Source organism: Thunnus thynnus, chromosome 19, assembly GCF_963924715.1.
Source record: "Thunnus thynnus chromosome 19, fThuThy2.1, whole genome shotgun sequence".
In the NCBI taxonomy this organism is placed as follows: Eukaryota; Metazoa; Chordata; class Actinopteri; order Scombriformes; family Scombridae; genus Thunnus; species Thunnus thynnus.
Window position 1 is genome coordinate 14515731 of NC_089535.1, and position 21702 is coordinate 14537432.

The 21702-nt window shown below is 40.2% G+C and overlaps 2 protein-coding genes across 2 annotated transcripts; one reads left to right on the forward strand and one right to left on the reverse strand.

The window, feature by feature from the left end:
* Window positions 1–48: 48 nt before the first annotated feature.
* Window positions 49–11116, forward strand: wbp1 (WW domain binding protein 1). Its single transcript, XM_067573628.1, has 4 exons — window positions 49–265; window positions 1778–1880; window positions 2139–2306; window positions 4783–11116. The coding sequence occupies exons 1-4, from the start codon at window positions 203–205 to the stop codon at window positions 5325–5327; spliced, it is 879 nt and encodes a 292-aa protein (XP_067429729.1). The 5' UTR covers window positions 49–202; the 3' UTR covers window positions 5328–11116.
* A 933-nt stretch (window positions 11117–12049) lies between these two features.
* Window positions 12050–21622, reverse strand: lman2la (lectin, mannose-binding 2-like a). Its single transcript, XM_067573647.1, has 9 exons — window positions 19366–21622; window positions 18929–19047; window positions 17214–17331; window positions 17038–17120; window positions 16865–16897; window positions 15934–16095; window positions 15496–15610; window positions 13744–13872; window positions 12050–13639 (listed from the first exon to the last, which is right to left on the reverse strand). Exons 1-9 carry the CDS (start codon window positions 19565–19567, stop codon window positions 13497–13499), a joined length of 1104 nt encoding a protein of 367 aa, XP_067429748.1. The 5' UTR covers window positions 19568–21622; the 3' UTR covers window positions 12050–13496.
* Between the last annotated feature and the right edge of the window lie 80 nt (window positions 21623–21702).

Consider the following 21702-nt stretch of genomic DNA (forward strand, 5'->3'; position numbering starts at 1 on the left):
CTCCCCCTACAGTTCAATACTCGACTCAGTTTCATGTTACTTACAGGCGCTGTTTCTCACTCAAGGAACAACAAAAACATGTCTGAGTGCGACGAGCCGAACCGTTAAGTAGGAGCAGCAACCTGCAGTCACCTCAACTAGCCGTCGATTCGACCGACTGCTATATGATTCCCGTCGTGTTAACGGCCGAAACCCCAGAAAGATGCCGCAGAAAGCGCTGGGATCCATTGTAGGTCTTCTTTGTACTGGGACCTGTCTGGTGCAGGTAAGCCGGCGCTAGCGCTCCAGGAGTCGGCGGGCGCCTCCAGTCGAGGCCGAGGCTCCTGGGCTTTGTGGAGGCCTTGTGCCGATCCCTTTTTTGTCTCCTCCACAAAGGAAAATGGGCACGGTTCGCTACTGTATACTGTGGATGACGTCAGTTAGCCAAAGTTTTGATGTTTATATCGACAGTTAACTTGCTTGGAGGTTTACGTTAGGTTGTAACTCGAAAAGCTACACGGATGTGTTTTATAACCTCAATTTCACAGTTTGAATCAACGGTGGCCAGATTAACGTTAGCAGTTGCTAACTGGTACCCGGCAAATTGACGTGTTTATTCATGGTTGTTATAGGCTAGCCAGACAGAGCAGTCAGCCCCAGTTTGCTTCCCAGATATTTAAATTTTTATCAAAACTAGTTGATAACGATATGAACCCTCACAATGGTACTTTATCGTCACATTTGTTGATATTATATGCGTATTTATTAGCATAATGACATCGTTCAGCAGTGAAACAGAAACGTTGGCGTCATTCGTTTATTATAGTTGCCGTTAAAACCTCTTTTAATTCACTCAGCAAGGTTAAACATGGACGAATGACTTAAGAGGTTTTGGCACTTTGTTATATTTTAAAAACAGATGCCATTGGACTGTGCCTTACTTTCTGACTTGTTGGAGCCCCTATCATAACAACCCCTTCTGTTTTTGTGATTGTATTTCCTGATTAATGTGTGTTAACTTTAAATGTGTTGAAATAGTCATGTAACTCACTTTAGCATCGGCCGCATTCAACTCCAGCTGATGTTGTTGTTTCAAGTGTGTTTTACCTGTATTTTAAAGTTCCCCTCCACTCAAAAATATGTTGAATGTTTGAGCTTCACCGTGCGAAATGATGCATGTGCAGAGTTTGACACTTGAAAGCTGTTTTCACATTCATCTTGCTGAAAGTGGAAAGTTTCTCTGTGTTCTTTGAAAAGCAAATTTTAAGGGACGGACCTACAAGCCTGATTTGTGACATCATCACAAATAGTTTGGAAGCCAGTCCTGGTCCAATATTCAATTTACACAAGTGTGATGTGGAAACTTGAAGCCTCCAATGAGCAAACATTGGACAATGACAGTGATGTAGAAGACATCTTGTGTCCAACAGTTCGACTTCTGAAATGAAATATATTTGCATATTTATAGGTTCTGGAATATTTAATGATTGAGAAGGACTAGATGTGATTTTAAGGATTTTAACAAGATAATTGAACTTTTTTTTGGTGGAAAAACCATATTAAACATATTATTATACAAAGAAAAGTGTTTTATATACATTTTGAAACATGTCTGGAGGGGATCTTTAAATATAAGTATCCCAATGTGGACACACATTAAGTGACACGGACGTGACTAAATGGCTCACGTATTGTGATGTCAGCCTATCAATAGCCTGCTATTCTGATTTCTTGTTTACTTGTGTGGTTGAATATTGACTCAGACATTCGCTCTGTGTACCCTTTCTGTGTATTTAAGGGGAAGGAGTTCTGTTTTGGGGTAAACAATGAGCAGTATCGCTGTGAGATGGGGTACTGCTGTGGAGAGACAGAGTGCTGCACCTATTACTATGAGCTCTGGTGTAAGTTACAAAATATTTTTTTTGTCTTTTCCCAATTCTTTATTCAGATAAATTACATACTGTTTATTTGTGTCCCATCCGTATTGTCCATTTAATTCTCTGATTTGGCAATTTGCCTCAAGTATTGCATTGATTTGTTTATTTTGTCATTCTGAAATGAAACTAAAATATACTGAAAGTAAAAGCAACTCAAGCCTGCAATTTCATTAGCTATCTGTAGATGATGATCATATTACATTGAGCCTCTCTCCTCAATAGGGTTCTGGTTGGTATGGACCTTGATCATCATGCTGAGTTGCTGCTGTGCCTACCGACACCGGAGAGTTAAAATGCGCCTGCAGCAGGAGCAACGTCAGCGTGAGATCAGTCTCATGGCCTACCAAGGAGCCTCCAGCTCCTTCATTTCTCCTCCACCACTCAATTTAAGTGAGTAGTCTTTCTTTTTGCTACGGGTTTATATTTGGAGCAGATGATATGCTTTATTCGTTCCTAGTTTTATTTTCAGCTTTTTAGTGTACAATTATCTCGCAGTTCTATACTCTGCCTCATCTTGTAGCTTTATGTTTAGGCGGTGAGTTCTTCAAAACCTATGATAGTCTGTGAGTGCTTTCTCCGTTCAGATGTTGTTTATATGTTAAATACAGATGTTGGGAGCTACAAACAGGGTTGCGGTTGTGTGTGCTTAGAAGCCTGGATCTTTTTTTCTTCAACTTTCTCCAGTAACTTCATGCATTTTCATATATTAAGATATTCCAGTCTACAGTGTAGACTGGAAAATTACATTTAAATTGCCTCTGACTAGGGGTGAGCTTGTTCTACGTGGGATGTAGTAAATGACTATATTGAATACAAATAGTCAGGTTTTTTTTTTAAGCCGCCGGCATGAGACTTGCTTTAGCGTTTTGCTCCTCTCTCTCTCTCACAGACACAAAAAAGGAAAAAAACTCACATATGTACATTGCACACACTTGCCTGTCCATCCAGACCACTCTCCTGGGCGAGTGTGTGTGATGTATGTAGGTGAGGTGAGGCATGTGTTTTTGTATCTGACCGGTAACAGTTAAAATTTCTGCTAACTGCAAACTGTTGTTGTTGTTGACCTACTGTTGACCGGAAGCTTCAAGTCCACGAAACTGTCCAACCTGGTTGAGAGGGTTGGCTGACCCACGTTAATTCATTCAGATAGTCCCAAAACCCGAGTTTGACCTCCGTCTCGGTCTGAATGGGGTATTTGTCTCTACTGGGTCTGCCCTAAGGTCTTCCCTGATTCAGTGTAGGAGCTGCAATCAGAGTGTGGCCAATTATCTTCCAAACTAGATGTTGGCAGCTTGCATCCACAATGTTATTTTTTTGTCACTACACTCCAAGCTCATGTACATAGGTGAGGGTCAGGATTAATATGATCAATAATCCAAATGTAGAAGTTTGCTTTCTCAACCACCAAGATCCAATACAGTGTCCACAATTACAGCAGCTGATGCACCTAACCAGCAGTGATTCTCAGACCTACAACTTACCTGAACGCTTCTTGAAACAGCTGCCCTCCCCACTCTCTTCCTGAATTAAACGGCCACCTTGTACTGAGAGTGAGTCGTAACCTTAGAGTTTGAGGTGCTGATCCTCATTCCGATCTTGTCATACTCAGCTGCATATTACGTCAGGGTATATTGGAGCTCATTGGGTGATGCTGCCAGAAGGACAGCAGACAGCAGAGATGCCACCCTAATGTCAGTGGTTACTCCAGACCTTGGCTGAAACTTGATATTGTATCCACTAATATCACAAACAGGAGTGGACAAGGTGCACACTTGTCAGAGTCCGAGGTCCACCGTGAACACGTTTGACTTAATGTCAAGAATGTGACTCCAACTCCAACTGTTAGTGTGTGTAGACAGTGACTCACACAGAGACCCTGCTAACACGTACTCCTGTTTAAACATGCAACCTCGATGTGTACAATATGATAAAACTCTTTAAATATAGATTCTAATTTTATCTTCTGGGAGAACATAATTTTCTATTTTCAACTCATGTCTATAAATAATGTGAGTGTGAAATAAATAAGAGGAATGTACAAAATATAATATGGTTTTAAAGAAGAATGGTCTGTTTTGAAACCATACATATAAAACATTGCCATTTAAAATGAAAGCACTGACTTATACCCAACCCTTGTAATGGCAAATTTTTGAAGATTCAAAAATAATCGCAGTGTAATAGTAGGTGGGACTAACATTTGAAAAAATGCTATCGGACTTTGAATCCCAATGAATGCTCTTAGTATTGTTTGGATTAGGTTTTGTGATATGGGGAAATCCTCAGTAGGTACACAAGAATGTTGCGCACATATATTAGATTAGTCATTATTGAAGCGGTTGCACAGCCTCCATCCTTCCCTTCCAGTTGTATTATGGTAGGAATACCCAGCAAAAGTTACATGATATTTAATCAGAAACACCTGCAAACTTACCTGTTTTTAGCATGTGGATTACAGAAGGGCCTCACAGACACAGTCTTCTCATCAACTGTAAGGTCTTTGTCATTTGGAAATGAATCAGAGTTATTCATTTATTTTTATTAACTAGTAAAGATGCTGCTTTGCTTGACAAATTACAAATCAGCATTTCAGAGGTTTAACTGCTTGTGATCCTTACATGATTAGATAAAAATGAACAATAGTAGCAATACAGAGTCACATGTACATACATTATGTAGTTTGACTGCAGTCTTTACTTCATTTGAGAGAAAATAACACACAAACTTCAGTGATTTGCAGTAGTATTGATTAGTTTTACTGTTTTTGGGGTTTCTGGTGTCATGGTTTGGTCGAGATCACTCAAATAATTAGCATGGATGTTAGCGGATGTATAACTGTCTTGTTTTTGCATTTGCTGACTTTTAGGGTTTTGGAACGACTGCAAGCTTCCTGACTATGAAGAGGTGGTCGGTCACCCCCCGACACCACCTCCCCCTTACTCTGAAAACCCTCCTGAGGCGACTCCGGCACTCCCTCCACAAGTGAGCCAGCCTGACATCGCCTCGGTGCTACAGCCCCTGCCTGAGGTGGAACCGAGGGCGGAGGCCTCAAACCCACCATCGGACCAGGAAGCAGTATCCATGCCGATCCAAGCACAGTGTCTGGCAGAGGAGAACGCGGAGGAGAACGCGGAGGCTCCGTTGATGGCGGCGGCGGAGGAGGACGAGGAGCTCGTCACTCGGCGTCGGCACGTGACCGGCGACTCAGGGATTGAGGTGTGTGTTTGCCAGCTGGACGTGGACGAGGGCTCGGGGCTTGAAGAGGAAAGCGACGAAGAGCACCGGATGTGCAAGGTCGCCGGAGGGGACTGCTGCTCCGGGCACCAGCAGCAGATCTTCAGACAGAAGGAGCACACCTCTGAGCTGCCCAACCAGACCGCCAGCACCAGCACTGGAGACCACATGGTGTGATCCACAACACAACTAACCAGCTAACCGGTGCGGCTTTCTGCTTCACACTGGGTGATATGACATAGCTGTTGCCATCATCATCACCACAGGGACTGTCTGTGCTTTAATTCTCTGAACTAACACATAGGCATGTTGTTAAGATGATGATGATAACTAATCCTTCATGGCTCCTAATTAGGAAAGACAAATAATACATTGTGTGGAGAAACTCCTTTTTTTTTTTGCTTTGCTTTTGCTTAGTGGGGAAACCAGCAAACACATTTTGATGCTCCATTTGGTATGGTTTTTTTTTTTTTTTTTGCTGCTGTTAAGTGAGAGAGCGTCACTGTGTTGCGAGAAGGCAGCAATTCATTGTGACTGAAACCAGAACTGAATGTCTCCCATGCTCCTGCTCTCTGCTGTCATGTTTCTGTTTCTGTCTCGCCACTCTCCTTTGGTCAGAACATTTCCGGCCATCCCTCCATCTGACATTTTACCTCTTGTGGGATGGTCAGCTAGAGACATACCAACACGGTCAGCAACATTTCCCCAGTCTATCCCCACTACGACTTAAGCAGAGGAGTCCAAAAAAACAAACCTCTTGAAAGATTTAGGAAGATACTGGAGAATTCAACAAGAGCACACATTTCCTTTTTCTCAAAGCTGTGTGTGAGCGTGAGAGTTTGTGTGTGTGTGTGTGTGTTTGTGTGTGTGTGTGTGCTGTGAAATCTAGGACACAGCTGCACGGTGATGGCACGGCTCTGAGGTCATGGCAACCAGCGTCTGGTGTTCTCTGGTGTGAAGTCGGTGGGATTTTTTTTCACATCTAAAGTAGGGGAGAGACTAAACACCCACACATAGCAGAGGAAGGAGATACAGGAAGGAGTTTGTTTAATCTTCGGGTATTAAATTTCATCTACTACCCCCCCCACCAGCCCTTGTTTTCTTCATGATATCCATATTATGGTCTCCACAACTCTGTGGTCACCAGTTAGCATGACTGTAGGTGAGGAGTGACCAGCTTTTCATGAATAAATTGATTGTGTGCACTTGATCTCCCCACTTTGCATTAAATTGATAGGGCTATGCCACCAAATCTTGTTATCAATGAAAAGCCTTGTGGTGGCCCTATGTTAGCGTGTTTTATTTCCTGCGTTGCGTCAGCAGCAGCATTTCGCTCCGATTATAGTTTAGATGTTGAAAACGAAACGAAGGATGTACTTGCTTCTTTTTTCTTTTTTTTTTTTCATTTCATAACCAGCTGTGCGTCAGTAAAGGCCACAGATGTCACCGTTAGTTGCAACAAAGCTCCTGACAGGGGCTGCTAGAGTGTGAACTAGTGAGTGGATGTTATAGTGCAGTAGGGGAAGGGTTGAGTCTTGTTTGTGTATCTTTTTTAAAGTGCTGTGTAGCATCTGGTTGAAATACTTACTCAGCACTGAGGTGGATTAACAATTAAAATCACTGGTATTTTGCATGAGGCATGAATTTCTGTGTTTATATTTGAGTAAAGTAGCAGTTGTGCTGCTTGCTTTGCCCATCTGTTTATTAAAATGACAATGGATTACAGTGGCTGCACAACTACGTTGACAGATGGCAGAGTAAAGAAATATGTTAAGTGTATATGCCCTGGATCTAGTTTGATCGTGTTGTTATGACTGTATGAGCCATGATATTCCGTTATGCAGTGCTGGTAGCTAGTTAGCTGGCGCTGTCTCGACTCCCCGTGGCCCCCGTAGCTCTCGGCAATGTGATGGATTTGTTGTGGTATTTTCCACTGGCAGCAGAGAGCGGGTGTGTTAGCAAGTTGAGGTGGATGCAGGCTGTGCGCTGCAGTCTAGTCAGTGTTGGCACAGCTGCAGAATCTATTGTGATTAACTGCATGCTCCTCTACGTCGCATGTTGCCTGCCCGATATACTGTATGTATTCAAAGCATAGTGGTAGAACAGGGTGTTGTCAAATAGGAAAACCACCGCAAAACATAATTGTTGGAAGATAAAAAAAAGTCTTCTGACTTGAGGCAGTAACTGATAAGTCAGTAAACGTTTCATTGAGAAATTTATTTGGAACGAGTTTTTTTTTTTTTTTTTGTCTGCTCTGATATTTGTGTCACAAATGGGCACAGTGTAAAGACTGAGGTCAGCCATCCTGCTTCACACAAGCACACAAGCTCACAAAACACTGCATTGTCACGATGTTTAAACTCCATGGTGCATTATTCATTGTTCTAGATGAACTCATTAAAGGTAAAAATGCCCTAAATATCATTTAAACTTCCAGTTGATCACATTTCCAGCAGTCCAAGTAGGGAGTAAACGCTAAAATTTCATGCTTGTCGTACATACATATATATATATATATATATTCAGGTGTTAAATATAGCCTGGCATGTGTCTATTTCCAGCACTGATTGAACCCTGACAAGGACACCTTTAGGAAATTCCTGGCCTCTTAAAGACATGATGACACTGGGTTCCGCACATAAATGTGTTTAATTTTAGTACCGTTTCACCTCCCTGAAAGGAACTCAGTGGCCCATGAAAGTGTTTCCTCTTTCCTCCAAAATGGCAGCAGCCCCAAGCCCGTACCGGCTGTGGTTGTGTTTGTTTCTGTGTTCTACCATCGGAGGGACTGTGCGCACTGTTGTGGCCAAAGCGTAGGAAAAAAACAATACAAGAGGCCCAGCGCACCAGATATATCATTATAGAGTGAAACAAAACAATGTACAGAGGCTTATGGCTTCAATTGGAAGATAGAATTCACACATGCTGGTAGAAAACGTTTTGCAGCAGTTGTGAAAGACAGCAGTGGTTTGAGCAGGTGCTTAGATATGAAGCCATACTAACATGATGACAATGACCTTTTTCTGAAGAGCCGGTACACTGTGAGCATGACTGCACACCGATAAGCAGAAGTAATTTAAGACATCTTTTGACCAACACACCTCAAGCTGCCTTGCCATGTCTCTAGAGAGCAAATGTCTTGATTATGGAGCTGCACAATAAAAAAAATAAACAAAAAAAAATAGCATCTGTATGCAGAAACAGATGTGCTACTGCCTTATTAGAGTAGCTGTAGTCAAGTGGGTTTTGTTCTGTATTTCTCCTGATTAGTAATTGATTTGTTTTTGTTCCAAGCATGATGGCGTCAGAGCAGAGGAGCGAGCTTGTTTTCCGAGAAAGCGCGCTGGCCTTTTTTGAGAAAAGGGGATGTGGGTTTAAAAAAAATGTTTTTTTTTTAAACCCTGCAAGATTTAAACTGTCATGTGTTCTTATAGACTTTTACTTTTGGTTTTGTGACCGAGGTGTTGAGGTTAGTGTTTAAAATACTGTGTGTGTGTCTAGTTAGTTGTGGCACTGATAGAATTAGTCAAGACCAAATTTTCAGGTTGTGCTCATTCTGTTTTTGTTCCACAGATCTGGTTACAATTAGTTACTAACTGACTTGAAAGCATGAGGAAAATGAGTAAAGGATAAAAAAAAAAAGAGAGATATTTTTTTTTGTAGTTCTATGGTTTTTTGTTGTGATTCATCCTGTTTTGTGTTTTTGGAGGACAAAAATGAACTCCAGTAAGAGATTTGCTTTGTAATCTTTTGCTAATGTGCATTACTTTGCTTATGTGTATACAAATGTAGACATAATAACAGGGGAGAGGGGGTTGAGGAACAAGGGAAGGGATTCTTTTGTGCATGAGCGAACTGGAGGTCCATAGTTTTCCCATTGCCAAACAACTACTATGCCTCCCTGGTTTTTTCGCATGTTTACCGAGATTAAGGGCTATATCAGTCATCAATTGTGGACAAACATCCATTCATCCGTGCATTGAGTGATTTGTCTGCTCTGTGCTGTTTATTCAAAGCCACAGTTGCTGAGATCCACTAGCTGTTTGGATTCGGATGTACTTCTAATGTTGCGGTGGCCGCTCATATTTAATAATAGCTGATTGTATATGACCGTGTATGTTTGTTTTATAGGCTTAAACTTTGCCTTTTTTTGTTTTTTGTCAAACCTCAACGGAGGTGCGTGATGCGACATCCCTCCCACTCCCACTTCCACTCCCACTCCTGCCCAATAAGAACGATTGTTACTGCATGTGTTGTGGCGACTGTTTTCTTTTTTTTTTTTTTTTCGTGAACTGTGACCCCACGCTCCATCAAGCTCCGTCTTGGTAACAGACACGCCGCAGCTGTTTGTTTTTTCTCAGCAGGGGGCAGGGTGGAGGGAGGGCGGGGGGGGGCACAGGACACATCCACCCATGCAGTTGACAGAATATATTCTAACCAAAGTCGCTGCCATCTCCACGCTACAAGGATCCATCACTGTCTTCAACGTTTGTGTGTATGTGCGTGTATGTGTATGTGTGTGTGTGTGTGCGGTAGCCATGTCGATGGCCGGTTTGGTTTCCCACTCTCAGGGTTATCTTTTAACAAGCAGTGCTAGAATTTTAAATGACCCACCAGTCTCATAAAGCCAAAGCGGTTGTTCCACGATTATTGTTCTCCCACCCCCCCCCCCCCCCCCCAACCCTCCACCCCTCCACCCCCTGTTGTCGCCTGATGTTGTTTCTGCATCACGCATCTCTGTAGCGTATTGTACTTTACTCAACTAGGCTATGCAAAAACATAAACCTACTGTTATATGCTGCGACCCCCTTTCTCACTCTCTCTGTCATGCGTCTGTGGGCACCAGTACTAGCAATATAACTCTCAGTACTTGTGGCACTGCACTGTACTGTAATCTCTTCTTCTGGTTGGTCTATGTATATGTATTTGTTTAAGAAACTTGTATAAAAGAAAAAAAAGTAAAAAAAAAAAAAAAAAGTACTTGTAACGCTACTACAACGATGTGGTGAGTATGTATGCTTCGGTGTCGGCTGAGGGGCTTGAGTTAAAAAGCCATTCTGGTTTATATATTCTTTTTTTTTTTTTTTTTTTTTTTTTTTTCCTCCCCTCCTTTGGCTTTTTCCAGTAGAAATACAGTTTGCCTGCCTCCTCAACCACTAACTCTTTATACTCATGACTTATGTATAAACCGCATTATTAAGTTGTCGAAGGAGAAAGTTGAATATATTGTTTGTTGGATGATTTCTTTTTTTTGGTATCTTTGGTCTGTTCACCACTTTTTCCATCCCTCAATTTTGTTGCACTAATTCAATGTGTCCGGTTTCTTTGTTTTTGTTCTTTTTTTTTTATTTTTAAACAAGAGCTTTCTTCTTTTTCCACCTTGAAGACTTTTCACTGACTGAATATTTAACTGTTGCCTTTAATCTTCAGTTATTATAAACACAATACGTTTCGAAATTTGTATATTATACATATGAAAGACCTCAACACGGGACACAGTCAGCTTACGTTAGACCAGGGGACGTCGGGGTAATACAGGAATGCTTTGTGGGACCCCTCAACACTCTGAAACAATATCTCGGTTATCAGTGTGATTGTTTCTGTCAAGAAACTGGAAACTATGCTTTTTTTTGTTCTCAACCATTGATAATACCAAACAGATGGAGGCGCCATGGTTGAGCTATGTGGGTTTTGTTTTTTTTTTTGTTTTTTTTTCATTTTTGCCAAAATGAGAGACACCCCAGCTTGAGAAGGAAGCAGGCATCTACAAACACAAACTAGACTCTTTGTACATTGTTTTTCTATCTTTAAACAAGCCAAAATGAGTAAAGTGGAAAAAAAGAGAAAAAAAAAAAAGCACTGAATGATAGATAGAAATGCTTTGGGTTTAGTAAGAAGTCTGCTGTGTACTGTTTGGGTCATCATTTGTATTTTATTTTTTTAATAAAACAAACATTGGCACTCAACTGACCGCCTTGTGTCATTTCTTGACTTATTTGTTTGATTTCATCCTGTTCATATTGATCATTAGAAGATCCCTTCATAAAGCACTTACAATGTAAGTGATAGGAGCCAAAATCTACAAGCTTCATTCTGTGCAAAAGTATATTTAAAAGTTTATCTGAAGCTAATATGAAGCTTCAGCCTCCAAATGAGTCAAATCAAGTAAATATCTTTCAGTGTTACAGTCTCTTAGTGCTACAGTTCATCCTTTTGTTACTATACTTCCACTGCAGCTCAACAGGGAAACAAAGAGGGAATTTGATGCTAAAAAGACTGTAGATGTGGCAGATATCCACTTGATAATGACTAACTCAGACTGCTGTAGCCTCATATAAGCTTCAGACAAACTTAAATGCATTTTTGTACAAAATGACTGTGTGGACACACTGTGGATTTTGGCTCCCATCACTTATATTGAAAGCACATCTTTTAATAGCCAGTATAAACAGGAAGAACAATCACAGCGAGGAAAATCTCTTTCAGTTTTCATATGGACACCTGACTGTTGTTTTAAGACCCAACTTTTTTTGTGAACCTATCCTTTGACCACAAGTTTCCTCTTGCTGGATCCTTGCGTGTCGTTTAGGTAACCGCTTGTTCTTTGAAGTGTTCAAAAAGAAACAGATCTCGGCCCCGGGAGTGAGAGTGGAGCCCCACCCAAGCATGTGACAGAGCCACAGGCAGTTAGCCTTAATTATTGACGGGATGTTACATAATGAAAAAAATTTGATTAACACAACTTGTTGTTGCCTGCACACAGTGCAAGTTTAAATGAGGTCTATAATGCACTACATGCATCTCTGGAAGTTATCTGTCCTCTAGATAGAAAGAATGTAAGATAAATGTAGATCAACCACAGTAACTCTACGATCCCTCAGAGGTCAAAACAAGGTCAGTGTTCTTGTTCGGTCTTTAATGAGGCAATGCAAATAGTTCAGAACAAAGAATTAAAAAATGTAGATGAGAGTCAGTGAATGGATACATGAGGCACACAGTTTTCATACGAATCAAGAAACAAAAGGAAACAAATAATAAAACAAATATAAATAAGGTAGGACGGTTGTCAAAGTGGCTACAGGAAATGAGGAAGTCCTCACACACATCAAAAACAATGCACCGCAAAAGATCAATGATGATGACAAAGGCGTGGAACCATATCCAGAGCATGTAGAAGAAGACGAGGCTGAGTCAACAACAGCTGGTCAGCCACCGATTTAACGCTTAGATTGAAAAGAAGCAGCCTGAGGCCAAATCAGCAGGTTTGTTCAAACCACTGCAAAACAGCAAGTTCAACACAAAAACAAGACGTGATGTTTTTACATATAACACAAAAGAAACACATTTTTCAGTCATTTTTGTATTAAATATGCAGATAAAAAGTATCAGCGACGGGGAATAAAGCTGTAATAAATAAGTTTAAATCCTCTTTAATCGTCCCCACGCTGCCTTTCAGTGCAAAGCTCCTATTCTGACATTAAATATATCTATTTTTAAATACATTTAAAAGAATTTGCTCTGTACCGATCAAGAAATTTGATACATTTTCTCAAATTTTTCTCAAATATATACATAAAAATTCTATTTAAAGGAAATTAAATATTCCTCTGAAACATATAAATCTTTGCCATCAGCACATGCATCAATGAGACAGAGGATGTAAACAAAGAACGGTGGTAGCCTCCATGATTTAAAAAATAAAAACAAACCCTCAACAAACCATGCATAGTACAGCAACTACAGGATAAGAATATGCAGAATACTATATATACACAATATGTATATTATATACATACACAGACTCTAAATGATTGGGTACGGTGGGGTTTTCAGTGACGTTTGGTTAACGAAGCATGAGTAGGAACACATCATCAGATACTTATATATTTCTCAAAGTCATAAAATCAATATCAGTGCACTGAAAATTAGTGGAAAGTCAAATGCAGCGAAAGGTAATAAAAAAAAAAAGAAAATGTAGCTGCTCAGAAGAAGTCATGTAATATACTGCATGTCTGCCGTGTAACAAGCACAGAGGTGGAGATGGTAAGGCCCAGTTGGTGTGTATCAGGCAGGATCTGAGGACAGAGGATGTGTAAAATTAAAGTCCTCCTACAGCGTCATAACGAACCAATGGCAAAAGTTGGAGAATGGCTTCTTGTGGCAGGTGATACTCAACATCTGCTGTCAAAAGTGTTTTGTCGGCAGGATAAAAACACCCTGCTGCGCTCTACTGGCCGACAGCGGGATCTCACTTTCGTCTCAGTGCAGTTGGGTCCGTGGACTGCAGGCAGTTATCACAATCACTGTCTCCTTGTTTTGTTTTTCCTCTCTCCCTCCCTCTTCCTCTCAGTAGAAGCGCTTGCGTCGGCTCTCGTTCCAGTGGCTGTAGACCACCAGGCCGATGACGATGAGGAAGATGCAACCCAGCATGGAGAAGAGCACGGTGAAGAAAATAGCGATGCCACTCATCCCTTCTTCAACCTGACCCACTTGAAGAGAGGACAGGGAGTGAGAGATGAAAGGTGATCAATCATCTGACAGGAGTGAATTCATGGAATTCCACAATACGTGTGTGTGTGTGTGTGTGTCTTACATCTGAGTAGGTCAAAGTTATCTACGCTGGGTATGGTTATTTCCTCTTCCTCCTCCTCCTCTTGCTCTTCCTTTTTACTCCGCAACACCGTCAGTTGGTAGAGTTTCAGGGAAATTATATCATGGTTATCTATAAATTCAGATTTGGAAAATATGATTAAGGAAAGAAATTAAGAAAAAAAAAACATCAATTAGAAGGTTTCACATTTCCAGTAGAAATGTTCATAGTGAAAAATAAAGGGATTGCGTTAGTTTAGGCAGACAGCTCCCTATTTTTGCCAAATCTAACTGTGTAACCAACTATAAATTGTAAATTCCTTCACTCAAGTGTCTCTGACTGAACTGGTATTCTCAGTGAAATGTAAAATATGTTATTTTCATGAATAAACTGGGTATTTATATACTAAAATACCAACTTGCTGCACAAAGGTTTTCCAATCATCCAGTAATGGCTTTAATATTTTATTCACTATAAAGAGCAGACACAGCATGTGTTCTGTCAAGCAAGGCTGAGTGAAAATAAAACTTTAGACAATCTTGAGTTATATTTAATTTTGAGATGGAATATAAACATTTTAGTGTGACACTCAGACCACGTTCTTGTCATTGATACTTTTTTGGATCTCGATCGTAAAACAGAGCTGCTTTGATTTAAAATAAAGCTCACATGGTTTTTAGTTAAGTAAGGCAAAGCTTAATGATTTACTGGAACATGCTGAGTTACCTAAAATTTAACTCCACATAATACAGTTAAAATTATATTTGAGATTTATAAAGGTTGGGATAGTAGTTTAATGAAGACCCCGACCGTTCAACTGTGAAGACACTGAATTTGTTCTTACACACATGCTGCTTTGTTTCAGCTGTTCATATGGTAAAAGTTAAAATAAATAGCGATTCAGTCTGACTATAAGGCTGTTTTGTTTTAAATGGTGTTCTTTGTTAGTGAATCATGCAGTCACGGGTCATGCTTTTATTCATGATTAAGCCTTGAAAGCCCCCAGAAAGGTCTGAGGCGTACAGTGTACACATATACATATATATATATATATATATATATATATATACACAGTACTGTGCAAAAGTTTTAGGCATGTTTAGATGCTTATCCGTTATGCAAAACCATCAGGGAGGCGTATGATTGGTCCCAAATGTATTCTGCAGCATGTCAACAACCCCAAACATACAACCAGAGTCATAAAGAACTATTTTCATGGACAAGAAGAACAAGGAGTCCTGCAACAGATGGTGTGGCCCCCCACCAAATACTGATTTCATTTAGTTTTGTCTGTTTACTGAACTTTGTATGAAATTACTTCAAATAAAAACTATTCATGGCATTATTTTTGAAAGCATCCTCACTTTACTTTTAGTGCCTAAAACTTTTGTGCAGTACTGTATACGAACGAGTATATAAGTATTTCTTTATACAACAGTTTTAGGCGTTATTAAGAGTCTGACACGCAAAATTCTGGTAACGTGCTTCATCATGACTGTGTGGGTGTGGTTTGATCAGATTTGATTGACAGTGAGTAAACAACCTAAATCCTTCTAGGTGCGTGGAAGTATGTTACATCACCTGTACCCAGCTAAGCCCCGCCCACTTCAAACCAGTGAGAAAACCGGAAATCTCTCATGTGGAATAACCAAAACTGTTCATGTAGGATCCCATCGCTCATAGTACAGTATAGTGTATCATAAAATGTGTTCCTGTTTGATATTAATCACATCTGCACAAGTGGAAGCTGTTTACCTGAGAGGTCTCCGGTGATCGCAGTAGCTCCGAAATAAAAGCCTTGGGGCAGCCGCACCCCGGGTATGTCGAGGCAGTCCCTCCACTCGTGCTGCCCGTCGATGTCTATCATCACCTAGTTGTTGAAAAATTGCCATCTTAGATTTTACATTTGCTGCTTTAGAGAAACTGCACACCAGTGTTGTAAAATAATCTACAGTTCCGCCTAAAAATCAAGATATTTATATTATTCTGTTCCGTTTGTGTCTGTTCTTGTTAGATTATTGGTATTTGATTTTTCAGTGTAACCACAAACAGGGCGTTGCTGTAAAAGAGCACGTATGTTTAAATCAATATTACCCGTTCAAAGTCACCCCGCCCAGTGTAGACTAATAGCTAGGTTGGACAGTTGAGGACATGAGGAAGTGTCTGCATGTGCTAAGATGGGGATTCTCTCACCGTGAGTCTTCGGCGGATGTATCGGATGAAGAGGAAGGTGTCGTGTTTGAGGTTGCGAACCATGGCGTTGCAGCCCCCGAGCTCTGTGGGCCGTCCGTCCCGCTCGTGGTCATAACTGATGCTGCCGTTCCCCACCATGGCCAGGACGAAGGGGAAGATCCTCTTGTGGTCACAGGAGGAAAAAAAATGTAAAGAGATTAGGAAAACGTTTTTGATTTAAATTGGTCCCTTATCCTGCGCTATTAGAGGACTGAGAGGTGATGGTAATTTTTATTCATCAGTGGGATGTTCACACTTTATAGTCACAGTTTAACAGCCTCTCTGAAGCCTGGAGTCATGCAGGGATGTTTATATTCACAGTTACAGTGCAATGTCAAAGGATATTTCTATACAAAATCTATGTGGTTTTTGTCTTTTATTTATTTTGTCTTTTGGCAGGACTGGAACCAGGTTATTGGAGAATCCCTACTGTTTATCTGACAATTTTGTAACAAATAACCTTGATACTTTTAATATTAGAACAAGCAGGCTTTGCAAGACGGCGCAGAGAAGTTATGCTTTTCATTACTTTGAATCTTAAAAACTCATATTTACAAACTTGCATTAAATATGTCACTTAAATGTCAAATTTTGTTGCTTGGCTTCTCTCTAATATTGCTTCCATATATCAATTCCTATCATCTTTTAATAGTTTAGTTTTATAACCATTGTAAAATGCATGCTACTCTGATTAAGACTTAGCAGCAACCACACAACAACCATACAGGGACAAAAAAAAAACAACAACAAACAAAACATATCACACATTTAGTCTGGTGCAGTGATTTTTTAAAAAGTTAATAGTATTTTTACAGTCGGAGAAACACGATTAAGGCCTAATGGAGGCTGTATAACATGGGTTGAGGTCACACGTGTACGATCCAAAGGTTACCTGTGTGCGAGGAGTGTATCTCTTCTTCTGCGCCTGTCTCCAAATGGTTGCACAAAAGAACATAAAGACAGCCCCATTACACAAATCTGCAGATGCACTCGTCCATTATAACCATTAACTCTCTTTTACTTTCACAAAACATGTGAGATCTACGCAATGGTACCGCAGCATACCTCTATGTGTTTCTCCTCATTGGGATACGTGTCCACAAAAACACCCAAGCCGGTGAAGTTGTCTACATTTCCAAACACGGGACCTGTGCATGAATGAGATGACGGAGTATAAAAAACTGTGTTTTAAAATAGATAAGAAGTAAGTTTAGGTCGATATTATGTCTTATAACATTTACCTCTCTGCATGCGTTCTTTAGTATACCAAATAGCCAACCCGTCACCATTCAGGTTCTTCTTTCCTTGTCCGTGAATCTTAAAGTGCACCTGCATCTCCCAGTCCTTAAGATGGCAAGGCTGGAAGGACAAATACATCAAGCTGAAACAAATCGATTAATCAATCTACAAAAAAATATAAATTTGATAATTAATTCATTTCAGTAATTTTTCAAGGCAAAATGCCAGATTTACTACATTAGCAGCTTCTCAGATGTGAGGATTTGCTGCCTTTCTCTGTTTTTTACAATTGAAACTTGAATATTGTTGAGTTAGGTTTAGACTGTTGGTTGCAACAAGCAATTTGAAGATGTCACCTCGGGCTCTAGGAAATCGATAGTTTTGATTTGGGATGGCACTCTGGGGTCGAGCCATTAAAACCCAGAGGACCTGACCACACTGGAACTGGTGTTGCATAACAGTCTGGTTTCCCATCAAATATTTTCCCACAGTGCTGCTCTCTGTGGTTGGGGTTAGACCTTGGGTTGGGTTAGGGTTTCTAGTCCACTCAAATGGAAGGTTAACGGTAAACAACTACTGTCACAGAACCCTTCAGCAAGGTACTTAACTATAGACTGAAGTATAAAGTGTTCAGTTGAGCTGGGTTGGCATATAGGTTGACATATTAGACATACCACATGATGATGAGGGTGTTTATTTTGGTATGAGCAAGATAAGATCCAACATGGTTATCACAAAAAACATGACAGACAGATAGCTGAACTGCTGAGTGATAGTCAAGGACTGTAAAGACAGCAAAAATCAGCTGCTAAAACATTCTCCCACTGACCTTAAATACACCAAACCCATACTTTTAATTTAACAATCTCTATTATAAAGACAACTTAGACCAGTTAAGCCCTACCCCTCTTGCTCTAACCCTCCCTCCATCTGCATCTTGTGTCCCCTGACTGTTACTATAAAAAACTTTTTCAACCTGTGATAAAAATTCTAAACTCAAGGTTCACTTTCAGCTATATCCCGTCGTCTTTTTTAGTAGGTGGAAGGTGGAAGCCTGTAGGATACAGCTAAAAGCTTTGGGAATAGCTCACTTAGTGAACATTAAAGATCCCCTCTAGACATGTTTGAAGACATAAGAAAATACTCTGTTTGACTAATTGTGTCTAATATGTTTTTTCCACGAAAAAAGTTCAACTGCCACCTTGAAAAGTCTAACTGATGGACACAAGATGTCTCCTATTTCACTGAAATGCCCATTCTCAGTGTATGTGCACTGTACACACTGTACACACATTGTAAGTTGCGTACTAGACCATGACTGGCTCCACAATTGTTGTGATGTCACCAAACATACTCGTAGCTTCACCCCTTAAGCTCAGATTTAAGGTGAACACAGACAAAGTTTCCACTTACAGCAGATGAAAACAGCCTGAATGTGTTTCTCCTTATCCAGATACAGATCACATGTTAATATCGGGTGCAAATGGGGTACTAGTGTCAAACTCTGCACATAAATCAATCTCCTCAGTGACCCTCAAACATCCAATTGAAGGAACAAGAAGAAAAAAAACATTTTTGACTGGAGGGGGACTCTAAGTTAAGAATTTATATCGCGGTATGTGCTCCCAAGGTCAAGCATGAACCTCCAAGCTCAACTTTCTAGTGTTTGAAATACATCACTGGGACAGTACCAGTAAGATGTACGGTGCATACTCACAAGGCGGCTCCACACTGCCCCCTGCCTGCTCTGCATGTCAGGTGTGAGGCGCACCTGGTCGGCGGTTACCATGGCATCACCCATCAGCTCCCAGTGGGAGGAGCCTGAAGATCCCACACCTGAGCACACAAATATCATCATGACAAAGAGCTGACAAAGCACAATACATTCAAAACAGCTCTGCTTTGTTACTACACAAAACATCCACTTGAGTATGAAAAAGCGCACAGTGGTCTTTAATTAAGCACAATGTAGCGTTAAGGTTTTAAATAGGGTGTGAATATATAGGCTGCCTTGTTTGGTTGAATGTTATAGCGACAGAAGACAGATTATGAAGACATTTTAGGAGAAAAATAAGCTCAAGCATGGATGTAATTTGATCGCTAATAGAATCATCTGTCCCCCTGTGAATAGTGAGCGTATAACGGGCAACATACCTTGGTAAGGCTTGGAAAGGGAATATTCCCGCTTCAGAAACTCTTCCATTTCGTGATCGTCGTCGGCGAAACATCGGCTTACAATAACAATCAGAAAAGCTAAAGTCCAGTATGATTTACAAGGCATTATATTCCGTGTAGAAAATAAACTAGATAGTGATTTGGTGCCGCTGCAACGATTGCTCCGGCTGTCGGCTGCCATCGTAGGTCAAAACTCACCCCTCTGAACAGCTAGCAGCCTTCCCATTGGTCCGCTGTGTTCCATAGCTCATCGTCATTGGTCTATTTGGTTGTCAATCAGAATGCACTATTTTTATTGGTTGTGATGTATCTCCTTTTCAGCTGATGGTTTTAGTAAGAATAAATCAATTAATGTATGAAATTGAAAGTGTGAAACGATAGCAAATATAATATAGAAATTGCCTTTACTATGAAATGTCAATAATCCTAATCTTAATACTAATCCAGGTATTCTTTGGGAAACCCGCGCGTGGCAGGTCTTATTTGTGGGTGCAGCCTTTCTGCATAAGTTTCTAGAACATTCATGGTCCATAAAGCAGGATACCTGTTATATTATCTGCATGAAAGGCTGAAAGTTTGTCTGAAACACCATCAGTTTTAATTGAATGTAGGAAAAATGTATGCTCTAGCCTCTAATACATCCATGCTTTTGATAATTATTTAGCCTATTACTGGTTGTCAATTGAAGCTGGAGCTACAGTAGCATCATATCATTCATTCAACCCTAAGTTTGCTGTGTTGGAGTCAACATATATTTGGAGTATAATTTTTATTCTTAATGATTCCACCTTGGTTTGACATGTTTCAATATTTTTAAACTTTATCAACAGTTCTGTTATGAATTATCTGCTATGAATGTGCTCCTGATGATATATTTTTATGGCACAAAAGCTGTGGGAAGCAGAGGGATATGGAAGACTAATTATGTTAAGAATGCAAGATACTCCAATTAAACACACTGATAAGGTTTTATACAGTTAGTTACATTAGTCTGGCTTTAGGGACAATGCTGCTTTATTCTCTTCTTCTGTAAATCTGTCTCAGCTGGTAAACCAGTCCTTTATTGCCCTAAAATAAAATACCATGCCTCTCTCTTTCCTCCTCCCAACCTCTTTCATTTAGGTCCTTCTTCTGAACTGTCTTTCTCATATAGTGAATCTATAAAATGTCCCATATGCAGAGCCAGATTAACCTGCTAGGGGGCCCCTGGGGCATGATTGAATTATGGCCCACTACCCCCCACTTCCTGACACTCCCATTGTATTGTGCTTGTGTTGCGTTGCCTTTAAGTACCCATCAGGTACAGTAGACATGGCTGCTTTATTATATTTTGAAAACCAACCTGAGCTAGGACAGCTAGAAAACTAATCCATGTTTTTTTTTTTTGTTTGTTTGTTTGTTTGTTTTGTCTGGTAGGCCACATTCAGACTGACATTTAATCCAGTGTGAAAAAAATGCAGCCTCTTCATTTGAAATTAGATTTTGGCACAGGGCAACTTGACACAACATTGCCTCAAATTAGGTAAAAATGCAGTTTACATTGTGTTATAGTAGTACATATTCCCAAACAGTGAACCAAGGGCCTTTAAGGTTCATCATATGGGTGTTTTTATACAGGTGATTCTTCCTCTTGCAAAAGCCAACACACACTGATGGTGTTTTTTCTGTTCTACATGAGCTTGTTAACGGAATATTGTGCCAGTACAAATGATAAAAATGTAAAAACATCTCCAGACATTAAAATATGTTATATGTCAGTGCTTGCCAGCACAAAATGTGAACTCAGTTAATAAAATAGGATACAGATCTGCAAACAAGTGCTTATTGAATTTACTGACCTTAATCTCCACAAATCCCTGTGAAAAGTGGTATGTGTGTGTTATCTCATAACAGTTAAAGTCCCCTTCCATTCAAAAATGTGTTTTTCTTCTTGTGCCTGTTTCACAGTGTTGATAATGTATGTGCAGAGTTTATCGCTAGAACTTTATTTTCACATTCAATTGCTGAAGGGGGAAAGTTTCTATGTGCTCACCTTAAATCTGAATTTAAGGTGTGTGCTTATGAGAAGGATTTGTGACATCACAGCTGGTTTGAAGCATGATGTGGAAACTTTAAGTGCACATACACTGGAAATGGACTTTTCAGTGATATAGGAGACATCTTGCATCCAGCAGTAAACTCTGGAATAATACATATTTTCATAGATTCTGGAATTTTTAAATGTGGGAGAAGGATTACATGTCATTTTAAAGATCCCTTCCGGACATATCTCAAGATGTATATAATACAATATCTTGTTCCAAAAAGTTTAACTGC

Bases quoted from the DNA above. Each gene is read 5' to 3' on its own strand.
- lman2la (XM_067573647.1), bottom strand. From the start codon at position 19,567: ATGGCAGCCGACAGCCGGAGCAATCGTTGCAGCGGCACCAAATCACTA. The intron at 17,332-18,928 runs GTGAGTATGCAC...TTGTCCTTCCAG, and splicing joins GGGCAGTGTGGAGCCGCCTT to CCTTGCCATCTTAAGGACTG. The intron at 16,898-17,037 runs GTATGCTGCGGT...ATTTGGAGACAG, and splicing joins ATGAGGAGAAACACATAGAG to GCGCAGAAGAAGAGATACAC.
- wbp1 (XM_067573628.1), top strand. From the start codon at position 203: ATGCCGCAGAAAGCGCTGGGATCCATTGTAGGTCTTCTTTGTACTGGG. The intron at 266-1,777 runs GTAAGCCGGCGC...TGTGTATTTAAG, and splicing joins CTGGGACCTGTCTGGTGCAG to GGGAAGGAGTTCTGTTTTGG. The intron at 1,881-2,138 runs GTAAGTTACAAA...TCTCCTCAATAG, and splicing joins CTATTACTATGAGCTCTGGT to GGTTCTGGTTGGTATGGACC.